The sequence below is a fragment of the Aplysia californica genome, unplaced genomic scaffold (genome assembly GCF_000002075.1).
Source record: "Aplysia californica isolate F4 #8 unplaced genomic scaffold, AplCal3.0 scaffold00307, whole genome shotgun sequence".
NCBI classification, from domain to species: Eukaryota; Metazoa; Mollusca; class Gastropoda; order Aplysiida; family Aplysiidae; genus Aplysia; species Aplysia californica.
In genome coordinates this window covers 840,095-853,416 of record NW_004797577.1, presented here as the reverse complement: position 1 = coordinate 853,416, position 13,322 = coordinate 840,095, and the positions used below count along the sequence as shown (strand labels likewise).

General features: G+C 39.6%; 1 protein-coding gene across 1 annotated transcript; it reads right to left on the bottom strand.

Annotated features, from left to right (window-relative positions):
- Positions 1-903: 903 nt before the first annotated feature.
- On the bottom strand, positions 904-9,265 carry LOC101855116 (inositol polyphosphate-5-phosphatase A; the record flags this gene model as incomplete). Its single annotated transcript, XM_013084646.2, is given in 4 exon segments — positions 904-1,004; positions 5,516-5,557; positions 6,007-6,260; positions 8,532-9,265. Coding segments are annotated over 3 exon segments (206 nt in total), but the record flags the coding sequence as incomplete, so codon positions are not given.
- Positions 9,266-13,322: the final 4,057 nt, after the last annotated feature.

Here is a 13,322-nt window from a genome sequence, read left to right as displayed (position 1 = left end):
TCTCTCTCTCTCTCTCTCTCTCTCTGTCTCTCTCTCTCTCTCTCCGCCCCGCGCGGAGTTAAATTACTTCGGAAATGCTCATCAGCAACAGTCAGAGGGTCCACAGGTGGCAGCAGATGGTCTTACGCCGCGCCGCCTACTCACTGGCAGGTGCGTAAAACTCATTGTTTTTTGTTAAACACGTATCATCGTGGCATGGGCCTGCAGCTAGTACATGTATAAGAACGTATAGGCCTGCAGCAATCCGTCACTGCGCGCCGCATGTATCCCCTACTCAATTCATTATTCATACACTGGGGGCATTTCCAAAAGGGCAGGCTTGCCCAGATGCAGAGAGGTTAGAGTACCTTCAAGTATGGGCACAACTTGAATGTGCTTACATAAAGGCGGGAATAGGCAATGACAGAGGTGCTTTCATACATCTAAGAAACAGATGGAAATCAGACTTATAAATACAACAAAAACCAAGACCAGGATTTTCAAAACCAGCGTCAAAAGTGACCTGCTTTATGAATCAGAAACATAGAAACTTACGAAACAAACTTGTAAAAAAACTACAGATATTTATCAACAGCTGCTTAAGCAAAAACTCTAAAACATTCATTGGCCTGATACCATAAGAAACGAAAACAGAAAATGACTATAGAAATATATGAGGAAGACAATAAATGGTCGGACAAGCCTTGAGAAAACAGAAAACAAACATTGCACGCCAAGCCTTACGATGGAATCCACACACACACACACACACACACACACACACACACACACACACACACACACACACAAAGACAGAAACTTAAATTCAATAAACACTTTAGAAAAACACTATCAAAAACAACATCTCCAGGCGGGACTAAAAATATACTTGTACAACACAGGTAAATAAAGGTAAATACTCACTTTATGAACTGATTCACATGCTGCATGGAAGCCTCATAATTTTTCCCACCTACTTCTTGACAATGAATTGCAACAAACCCAGGTTTTTGTGTCTGTATGCACTGCAAAAACAGGAAAAAAGCAACAGTGAACATACGATATGATCCGTGGTTACAGAAGGCTGAAAGGCAGAAATTAATTAAATGTAAACTTGCACATATTAACAATATTGCAAACAAAAGATCCTTATCATGTGCATGGGCAAAATAAAGAGTTTTCATAAAAACCAAAACTTGGAATTACTTAGATTGTAAAACGAATAGAACTGTGTACACATAGAAGTATCATCATCAGCCTTTCAGTATAAAAGCCACCAACAAGAGCTGTCCACGAACTTCTGTCCTAATCCCTACCTCTGTCCAAGTCCAACTGTATCCAATCTCCTCAGGTCAGACTCTATGTCCCTCCTCTAAGTACTTAAAAGGCCTTCCTTTCTTTCTTTTTCTTTGTGGATTCCATCCTAGACTTCATGAGTAATATTGTTTCTCAGTTTTCTCAAAGCATGTCCAATCCACTTACATTTTCTCTTTTTCATTTCTATCAATTTTCTGTTGAACTGTTTGTTCCCATAGTTGGTCATGGTGTCAGGCCAATTAATTTTTTTAATTTTTTCTAGGTAGCTATTCATAAAAATGCCTGTAGCTTTTATTTGTAAGTAACTTGTAACTTGTAAGTTTCTGAGTTTCTGATCCATAAAGTGGTACACATTTGACACTGGTGTTGAGGATCCTTTTCTTGGTTTTTGTACCTTATAATTCTTGATTGATGGTCATATATATGTTTGTTAGTTGTGAGAAAGCACCTCTTGCTATGCCTATTCTTACCTTTATATCTGCATCTGTTCCTCCAAATTTGTCTATAAAACTGTCTAGGTAAGTGAAGGAATCAACTTCCACTTAAAGTGTTTCTTCAGCGGTAATCTGATCATTGATGGTGGTTTTGATTTTTACTATCTTGGTCTTGTCTGGAAGTACTTCAAGGTTGGTTATCTCGAAACATTTACAAGATCTTCTGTTTTCTCTTTCATTTGTTGACAACTTAGAAGTGAAAGTAAGGCAAAATCATCTGCAAAGTCCAGATCTTCAAGTTGTGTCCATTACCTTCACTGGATTTTTGCTTTTCTGTGCTCTGTGATCATTTTCATAATCCAATTGATGGTAAGTAAAAACAAGAAAGGTGAAAGTGAAAGTATACATCCTTGTTTCACTCACGTATGTATCTCTGAAAGCTGTCGATGAACTGACCTTCATGGATGACTCTACAGTATGTATCGTTGTAGTATTCTTGGGTTAGTCTGACTAGTTAGTTTTTCCAGGATGCCGCAATGTCTGAGAATTTTCCAAGGTGTCATGATGGATGCTGTGGAATGCATTTTCGTAGTCCGCAAAGATGACTAGAAGTAGCGAGTTTCATTCCAGTGATTGCTTGGCTATAATCCTAGCCGATGTATGCAATTTGATCAATACAAGATCTGTCGTTTCAAAATATTGCTTGGTAAAGATGAAAGGCTCATTTTAATAATTTACAGTGATTGATAATAATTATCCCTTGATAGAGTTTACAATTGCTGAGGTCACCTTTCTTGAAGAATTAAATTTGATGAGATGTCTTTCTTTTAGTTTAGCCCTTTGGGAATTCTTCTTTATCCCAGATCTTTTCAAAAAGTGGATGGAGGATGTCAGCTGTTGTCCCTTTTCTGATTTTAGAGAATTTACAGTGACGTAGTCAGGTCCTGCTGCTCTTCCATTTTGCAGTTGAGAAAGTGCCTGTTTGACTTGTTCTTTTGTTGGCGAGTCACTACTGATGTCCAAGTCAGCAGTTGCTGGAAGTATTCTGTGAGTTGCTCTGGGGCTGGTGCATTTAAAAGCTCTTGAAAATACTGGGCCTATCTATTGAATTGTGCATCTTGTCACATTTAGTCTTTTTTTATCATTGTCTTTAACTAGTGCTTCAGGCCTGTTAAAATTTCTGCAAAGTTTCCTTGTTTTATTGGCTCTCTTCATGTCACCATGTAACACTACTTCTTCTAATGTTTCAGCTAGACCTTCCGCAAACGTGCATTTTGTCCTCTCTTAAAATCTCTTTGCTCTTCCTGAGCGTCCGCCTTAGTGATGCTTGTCTTTCAGAATTAAGCATTCGTTTTTCTTTCCTTGCTCTTTCCAAACTTGTATTTATTTGTAGTGGCTCTTTTAACATCCATTCTTTATGTTGGTGATCCTTTCGTCCTAGTTCTTCCCTGAATGTTGAGTTATATAATATATATGTCCCATATGGCTGCCCAACGTTCCTCAAAGTCTACTTCCTCTTTTCCCAGCAATTCTCACAGCACTAGATCATCTGTCTTTTCAAACCCAAATTAAACTTTTCATAAATGGTCTTGTCTTTCAACTGGAAGGTGTTGAATTTTAGTCTTTTTTTGGGTGGTCATTTATTGCTGCTTTTTTTAGGTTTTTTTTTTTTTTAGTTTAGTTTACATTCTCCACTGACAAGGTGACGATCTGATGCTGTGTCTGCCCCTCTGTTCAGTGTCTACTGTCTTCATTGTTCTCTCCTTAAAATTTCGTGAGACACGCATGTCATCTATTTGGATCTCTGAGGCATAGTCAGGGGAATCAACAATGCTTTCAAGTGGATCCTCTCGCGAAGGGAAATGGGGAGTAGATGTTATAAAAATGATACGTACATAAATCAAAATAATGCAAAATTGAAAGTCAAAACAACAATCATAGTAGTTTATAATTATAGCAATTTAAGCAACATGCAGACTTCCAATAATAACTTCATACACGTACACTTCAGCAACCACAAAGATTTTTAAAAACTGCATAGAAATAGACAAAAGTGTATGACAATCGGTTTTTTCCCCACACTGAAAGCAAACCAACTATTCAAAATTAGTTTTGAATAATTCTTTCAAAAAACAGTTCATTCAACAAATGCAGTTTTTTAAAATCTTTGTGGTTGCTGAAGTGTGTATGAAGTTATTATTGGAAGTCTGCATGTTGCTCAAATTGCTATAACTACTAAGATTGTAGTTTTGACTTTCAATTTTGCATAATTATTTTGATTTATGTACGCATCATTTTTATAACATCTACTCCCCGTTTTACAATGAGTATTTAAAATGTCCAGACACGATCATTAGTGATTACACTCCCCAAGAAAGGTAACATGCAACTATGTCAGAACTGCCGCACCATCAGTCTAATAAGCCATCCCAGGAAGGTTATGTTGAAGATAATGCTGAACAGATTGAAACCACAGGCAGAGAAGATCATTGCCGAAGAGCAGGCAGGCTTTAGAGCAGGGCGCAGCACAACAGCTCAGGATACTGTGCAAGAGGTACTTCAAACACCAACAAAACCTATACCATATCTGGATTTTAAAAAGGCCTTCGACAGGGTCTGGCATGCAGCCTTATGGATGGGCAACCATGAGGAAAATAACATCAACGCGAACCTGATCAACGTCATACAACAACTATGACAAGGCCTCCAGCGCAGTCTACCTTAACGGCAGCATAGGGGACTGGTTCAGGACAACGGTCAGGGCGAGGCAAGGCTGTTTGCTCATTCCCACTCTCTTCAACATCTTCCTAGAACAAATCATGACTGACGCTCTGGAAGACCACAATGGAACAATCAGTATTGGAGGCAGGACAATCACTAACTTGCGTTTTGCCGATGATATCGATGGATTAGCAGGAGAAAAACAGGAGCTCGCCACACTAGTGGAGCGGCTGGACACAACCTCAGCAACCTACGGCATGGAGATCAGGGCCGACAAAACCAAGCTAATGACCAATACCAATGGCATCAACGTCGACATCAAAGTCAGGGGCGAGAAACTTCAGACCATCAACAGCTACAAATAGTTTGGATCAATCGTCTCAGATGAAGGCTCAAGACCAGAAATTCTCTCCAGAATCGCACAACAGATGCGCTGTCAAAACTGAATGAAGCCTATTTGGAGGGACAGAAACATCACGCACAACTACAACTAAAAAATCAGACTAATGCGCTCACTGGTCATCTCAGTATTTTTATATATGCCTGCGAGTCGTGGACACTAACAGCAGAATTAGAGAAAAAGATTCAGACCATAGAGATGAGATGTTACCGCAGACTCCTTGACATCTCGTACAAAGACCATGTTTCAAATGCTGACGTACGAAAGAGAATCACCAATCCAGTGGGGTAGTAAGATCTACCGATCACAGTGAAGAGATGAAAATTAAAATGGTATGGGCATGTCACAAGATCCACAGGACTTGCCAAAACAATCCAGCAAGAAATCGTACAAGGAAAGAGAAAGAGAGGAAGGCAGAAAAGGAGATGGGAGGACAACATTACAGAGTGGACAAGAAAGACGATGGGTGACAATCTGAGGAAAGCAGAGGACAAAAATAGATGGCGAGAGCTGGTTTTCAGATGTAGTGGTGCCCCCACGGTTGCCCCAACCTTGGGATAGAAGAAGAAGAAGAAGATTTTAAATGAACTTACTGTGCAGCATCAATACATTATAAATTGATTTTAAAGTATTACACACCAAAGCCAAACCACTGCTTGCTCACCTGAAAAAAAGCCTTCAGCCAAGGGGCAAACATTGCATCCGGCTGCAAAAACAAGAAAATATTGGTCATATAATATTATATAATATCAAATGTCTTGGAGAGGATTTATAATATTATAATGCATCATGTGTATTCCTCTAGGGAATTACATATATTCATTACCATCACTGTCTATGAAAAATAGAAAAACATCAGGTTTTGGTCAAAACTGTCAGCTCTGTGAGAATTCGATATTATAATGCATGTATGTACATGAAGCTAAAGCCAAAGCAGTACTTTTCACTTTTGTACACTGAATTAGCTTGGACTAAAAAGTTCGACAGCCACTACATTATTCCACACATCACCTTTCACAATTAAGAATTTATAAAATCAAATCATTTGAGCAGCTACAGCATAGACATTCATTGCAAATGTCCATTCAAACGTGTGAATGACATTAAAAAACAGGAAAACAATAATTTAATGATTTTCACAAATGACAAACTAACCTCTTCAAAAATGGATCCAACGTTGGCGGTGATCAGCATCGTTTTAGTACAATCCCCTTCCATGCTGACCGCTTATCTTTGTAGATTTTCACACAATGTTTGTTCTCTTCTTAAAAAAATATCCTCAGAATAAACCAAAAATTGTAATCTGAAGGTTCACTCTATACGAAAGCTGGTGACTGCTGTCACGAGGCAAAGGTCCGCGGACCTCCACATTATCAATCCAGGACGTAGTTTGGCTGACAGACAACATCCTTACAATGAAATCATCACATTACAGTTTCACAATTAATTTACTCCTCTGAGAATGAAAGAAACAATTAGAAAGTTATCCTGTGTGTGAAGCAATTTGATACTCAATAAATTCAATGAAGTTTTTCACAAGTACATCAATAGCACTTGAACTACAGCAACATCTGCATTTGTGCCATATATTTCTCCTTTCTTTGCTTAGAATTTTTTTAACGGAGGGTCTGCGTACACGGTAACCGGGCACCTAGCCTCAGTGTCTACGTACGGTAACCGGCAACCGGGCACGTAGTCTCAGTGTCATTTTTACACGGTAACCGGACATGTAGCCTCAATATTTACGTACATGGTAACATGGTAACCGGCAACCAGGCATAGTCTCAGTGTCATGTACACGGTAACCGTGCAGTTCAGAACTCCCAAGTTCAGTTTTTGTCATCCGGTGTTGCCTTCATCCCCACCCCTCCCCCGACTGTACCTTAAAAAAACAAAAAAACAATTATAATCCCTACCATTCCAGAGCTCTGTACTTCGCAGCGCACAGACTTGGAATGAACTTTGGTGACCCCAACGGGTACTCACACTCACAATATGATGCACACGCACATGTTCACTGACTCAGTGACTGGTCACGATGGCGAGCCCGACAAGACGCTATATTAATGACTTTCTCTTTTTTCAGCAAGTGACAACACAGGACAAATATTGATTTATTTTCATTCCAGTTACCGTGTACGTAGACCCTGAGACTAGGTGCCCGGTTACCGTGTACGAAGATACACTACTAAGACTAGGTGAGACAAGGTGGCTGGTTACCGTGTGAACGTAGAGATACTGGCTGAAAAAGTACTTTTGGATTCTTTTGGTAAACGATGGGCTACAAGTGCAGTCTGACTTCTCAAAAATTATGTAGAGGCTATTTTCATAGAATGAAATCAAATGAGCTCAACAGATGATCTATATATAACTGTGGCATTGCTGAGACAGACTGACTGATGGAGAAGAAACCAATACCAATATATATGGCATAGATCCGGAACAGGTCTATGAATCAAGTAAATCTAAGGGAAGTGGCTATTCTCACCCGGGGTGAGAATAGAAATACGATCGACCTCTCACCCCGGGTGAGACTTGCCACCGTAGGCTATTCTCACCCGGTGTGAAACAAGACTTGTTTTTCCTAATTTCGGAATACTTTCTATCGGTGGATGAGCAAATGGATAACTATAAAGGCAAAGAAAAGATTGTAACGTTATAGCACAAAAGTTTAGTAAGCTAATTTTATCGACTACAAAGATGCTATGGCTATTTCACTTTTCGAATCAAGCCGAACTACGGGGGTCGCCATTTTGTTTTGCCCGAAAGTTCTCACAAGATCTACTCCTCCCCTCTTCTCTCTCTCTATCTCTTTCTGAATAGGCCCTGTACTGTCTATCGGTGTGGACGATCAAATTGACCAAAACAACGTTAAAAAATGATGTTAGAACACAAAAGTAAATTAATTTGGTTGTCTAAAAAGATGCTACGGCTATTTAACTTTTCTAATCGAGCCGAACTACACGGGTCGCCATTTTGTTTTGCCCGCAAGTTCTCGTGCTACTCCTCTCTCTCTCTCTTTCTCTCTCTCCACTGCCGACAGACAAAATTGTACGCTTTTAGTAGGCTAACAGTAGTAAAGGAACGTTTGTTCACGGCACAGAATTCTACAATTTTTCTGATATCACAGTGTAGAATTCTGTGGTATAGGGTGAAAGTAAAATTGGTTGGCCTAGATCTAGGTTAACGGTGAACGCGCACCGGGTGAGAATAGCCAAAAGACTCGCCTTGTTGGGTGAGAATAGAGGTGGCCAAATCTAAGATCTAGTTTTCTAGATTGTAGATCTAATCTAGATATCTAGATAGATCTAGAATCTAGACCTAGATTCTAGATCTAGATATATATCTACACAGATCCGATGACAATGTTTACCTGTACCTCTAATTTCACAGGATCTTCACTGATTCAGGACTTCAGGAAGCCAACACTTGAACTGTCAGCTGATCTATCTAGATCTAGAATCTAGTACAACAATAAAATAAAGATTAAAAACCGATTCTAGATCTAGATCTACATCTAGATCTAGATCTAGACATAATCTAAATCTAGAATCTAGATCTAGATAGATCTAGAATCTAGATTAGATTAGATCTCGAGACATTTACAGGCAAAAGCCTGAGACAGAGAATTGAATTGAGAAGGCTGCGCAACACCTGTGTTCAGTGTAAAATCATCATACCTAATTCCAAGACTTGTAGATCTACCTTACACTCATACCAGCGCAAACATGGCAATACTAGCTGGCAAAGGCAACGAGGGATCTAGATCTAGTAAAGCAAATGAAGGGAATATGAATCCTCGCGTTTTCCAGAACTGAATCGACACCACTCTAGTTATAGCCTACAAGACTGGAACTGGAGCTGCTCCTGCATTACTGCATTTCCCCATTTTCTTTCTGTATTAGCTCCCTTGCCTTGCTCTCATTCGCTCTTGTCACTGGCTGATGACGTCTCTCGCTGCAAATGAGTTATTACTGCCAATTTTATCACAAGATCGATGATGGGTTTTTTTAATCCATTTATTCAGGAACACTTAAATTTTCGAATGTTTCAATTAAATTAGAATTAAAGAATACGTTTCTGGATTAAATTGCTTTGTATCCTCGACATTAGTTTCCGTAACTCAGTTTTACACATTAACATACGCCTTAACATAACCTAGCCTCACATCACTATTTTTCTCTGGACAGTTCTGATCCAATATGCCAATTTGGATTCATAATTCATACACTTAGCCAAGGCCTACTTTTCATTGTTTGTATGTATGTAGTACAAAAGCGCGCTTTGTTTTACTTTGCGCGTGTGATCCAAGATACTTGTACTACCTATAATACTGTATAAAATCTATGTATTTTATTGTTCACGCACATCTGAATCATGATACGTGAGGCATTCGTGGTGAAATCAGGCGTCCATTAAAATAATGAAGTCGAAGAAATCGACATTTACCCCCTTTTGACAATTTTAGGTAGGCCTACATGTATGTTGTTTGTTTTTTGTTTTTTTGTTTTTGTTGTTGTTTTGTTGGGGTTTTGTTGATGGGGTTTTTTGGGGTGGGGGGTCTGTTTTTTATGTTTTGTTTTGTTTTGGGCTCAACATCTCTTGTGTCCATTCCAAAGAGGTTATGGTGGGTGGTTGGCGGGTGCTCTGATGTGGTTTGCTTCTTCTTTCCCACAAAACAACTATCGTCCTTAGATCTATCTCCTCTCCTCCTTGTTTGTGTTTGTTACTCGTTTGTAACACCTCTAAGCTTCGGCACTTAAGACCATATTGTGTTGTGAGTGCCGTAAAACTCTTACTAAAACTAAACTAAAAGAGATTATAATAGTACTAGAGGGCACAGCTGTGACGTCACCCACGTAAACTCACTGACTCTGCGGTCCCACCAAAGAGTTACCCCCTTTAAAACCAATATACATGTATTAAGTATCTTATGGGTCCCACTCATCTGGCATTTGTCGCCATTTTTTAGGGGATTAGAAACAGCACTGTCACTCTGCGGGTCCCTCGCAATGCCTAGATCTATAGAGTTTTATTTTAATTTCCTTTTTGTTTGCTGTTGCTCAGTGGCGGGGGGTGGACCAAAATTTGGGCGGGGCTTAGGTTGCTTCCACTTCTTTACCACCAAATAGCGAGCAAAAAGAACAAAACGTTGATGATTTTTCTATAGATGTCTACTCACGGCGAGCCACGCACCTTGAGAACCATTCAAACGAGGAGAGTTACCTTTGTCTTCTATCTTTTTGGTCTAAGTTCAATTCTTCTGTATGAAGGGGACGAAGCTGTTTCACCTCCAAATTTCTATTATCATTAATTTTCATCTGATGAAAAAGTTGCCTCAAAAGTGGTTTTATGTAATTAATAACTGTTAAATCTCAGCGGCACACACACAAACATACACACACCACACCCCAAACATTTACCGTCTATATGGGCTGGAACAGGTCGTGTAGTCTCGGAAAGCAGAACGCGCCTAACAAAGGTCTAATGCATGGGTGTATAGGTAACTGCCACTGGGGGAAAGTGTGTCGTAAACTTTTACCCCATTGTCAGGGCTAGGAGAGCGTGAGCCCTCTGTGCAATGTTATTTTTGTCAAGTCTAGGCTATCTTTTTACAAGAGGAGTTTCATTAAGGAGAGGCCGTGGGAACGGGCTCGTCTCTTGCTGAGCCCTAAAGACATTTGATTGGCTGTTAGGGTTACTTATAGTTGTAATTTTCATTTGCTTTGGGATAAAGTGGGGGGGGGGGATCGGGAGGGGGGTTCAAGCACGTGAGCCCTTCACTAACCACCACCACTGCTGTTGTTATTTATTCTTAACGTACACACATGATAATACCACACCTGCTGACCAATTTACTTAAACGTGGGCTACAAATGAGCAGAGATATATTATGAGGTATTGTTTGTTTTTCCCGGGTGGGGTAGGGGAGGGGCGGAGGGAGACAAAATGAGTAACTTGAATTAAGAAAAGGGACAGTTTCATACTTACAAAATGAATTGCTTTTATGTCATGCTGTCTACACATTATACTCTCCTATAAGTAGCTTCTACTGATGCAAAGCCCAGGGCTTCATAGAGAATGCAGGGAGTTAATACTGGGTTAATTATTGTCTCAAAATGAGCAATTAAGTATAGGCTGGGATATTGTTAATCACCTGCTGTATGGATCCTGTACGCACACCCAAAGAGCGTTGCTTAATAATGGCACAAATCTACATTTTAAAATGCAACGCTTAGATAAATACCCTTTTATCTTAAACGTTCACAATATTTTCTTAAATTGGCGCAGGTTGGCAATGATATTTGGCTACACAACACCCCATCTTCATTTAACCCCGGCTGCTGCTGCAGCACATACTGTTGGCATCGGTTCCGCAAATGAGACAGAATATACACTGGTCTTATTGGTGGGTATTTACGCCTGGTTGGCTACTTTATACTCTCTATCATCTCAACAACATCGACAGTGATTCTTTTCTGTTCAGACAGCCTTGAATGTGAGCTAGAGTTGCAGCTGAAGCTTCTTAAGCAGCTTCTCAGTCACATTTGTTATTCCAGAGGGCCGATACGAGCGCCTCAAGTTGTGGTCAGCGGTGCTAAATCTAGACACACTGTTTGGGCGACGCACAGCAAAAGATTTCAATAAAATTATGCTTTTTATTTTTAACAAGTGATCATCAAATTCATCTTATTCTTTTTTTTTTTCCTGAATTTTACTCAACCATATTATGGTCTCACCGTGTAAAAGACCCTTGCATCATTTGAAGATTATCTGGTTCATTTAAAGGCAAATAAGCACAAAAATCCATTATGGGTACATTTTAGCGATAGGACATCAAAAGACGTTGCAGAATATCATTAATCCGTGATTGAAAGTGTTGCTGTGCACCGACTGGCCTTTTATTCCTCTCCGGAATGGCGGCGCACCCCTCAAGGTTGATACTCGTGACGTCACAGCTAAGACCTTGATCTAGTTCTATAAAATTATAACCTCGTTGGTCCACTCTAAAGTAATTCCTATAACACATGGATTTTCTGAAAAACGTTGATCCAAGGCACGAAAGAATGTATTTTGTAGATCTAGTTTCCAAGGACTCTAGGCTACAGCTTTAGAAATCACCTAATTTTGGTGGCATTTTTCTCAACGCCTTGCCGTACCTCGACCGCCCCCATAATAATATATCCTACTTCAATCGCAAATATCTCAACCTCTATTCATGATAGATGGATATTCTTCACCATAAGCAAAGAAAAAGAACAAACTTTAAGATTACACCAATAATTCCAAATTTTATTGCCCTTAATTAACGACCGCCTATATAATTCCCTCGCCCTGACACATACTATTGCCGTATGGTGGTGGGGTTGTGCGTACTTGTTTTCCATCTCTTCCCAGTTGTACCCTTTCATGCTTCTGATAATACAGTTAATGCGTTGATTAGAGAATAATAGTCTGTTGTTATAATAGTTAGAATCTATATATACGGTATAGACTACATGTATAATTTGATATCCTGCGCCTCTTTTTTTAAAAATCTCTCCAACCCTAACTAATATACTATCCCAAATCATTCTGCATATCAACAGCCCATGAAAATACATTCTGTAAACGCTTCTTATGGTCTCTATTTTGAAACAAAGTTTTGGTAGATCTAAGAGTTTTACGGAACTGGCAACACGTGGGTCGCACCAATAAAATAAATGCCTAGCTTACGGTCCTTGAAAAATGACTGAGGCGGGATTGGGGGGTGGGGGGAGGGGAGGAAATACTAATAATATGATACAATACTACGCATAATACATAACGTAGGCCTACATATTTTATAAATACCTGTTGTTAGCATTCATTATTTTGGGCACCCATGAGGTGGCAGATGATGCGCCTTTGGGAATTCCGGTTCATGAAATTAATGGATTTTTATTTATTGATTTTTCTTTGGGGAGGGGGGGGGGGTGCACAGATGACTTGTCAGGCCGATCTGCGCTCAGAAAGTTCTATTCTAATCTTTCACAATGTAGACAGGGGGTGGTGGCTGCAGATGGAGATCGAATACTTCCTAGCCAACCTGCGCTGCTCACAGGTAAATCAAATTAAAGTAAGTTATAAAATGGGTCTTTGATGAATGGAGTATTTTTAAAAAGCTTGGGAATGTTGTTGTTTTTTTTCTTTTAAAATCAGCACTGTATCAGGTAAGGAATCTCCACGAGCAATTCATGTATAGAGGGCTTTATATTAACAGTTGCAAAAAAAACCCCAAAAAATAAATAAAAATTAAGATTTTCGGGTGCTGATCTCACGAGAGTGCCCGTTCTTTTTAAAGTCTAACACGTTGAGTGAAAGCGTTTTTTCTTTCTTCTTTTGCCCTCAAAATTTGGAATTCCCTCCTAAAAGAAATATGCGTATCACAATATCAGAGGGAGAGAGAGAGAGAGAGAGAGAGAGAGAGAGAGAGAGAGAGAGAGAGAGAG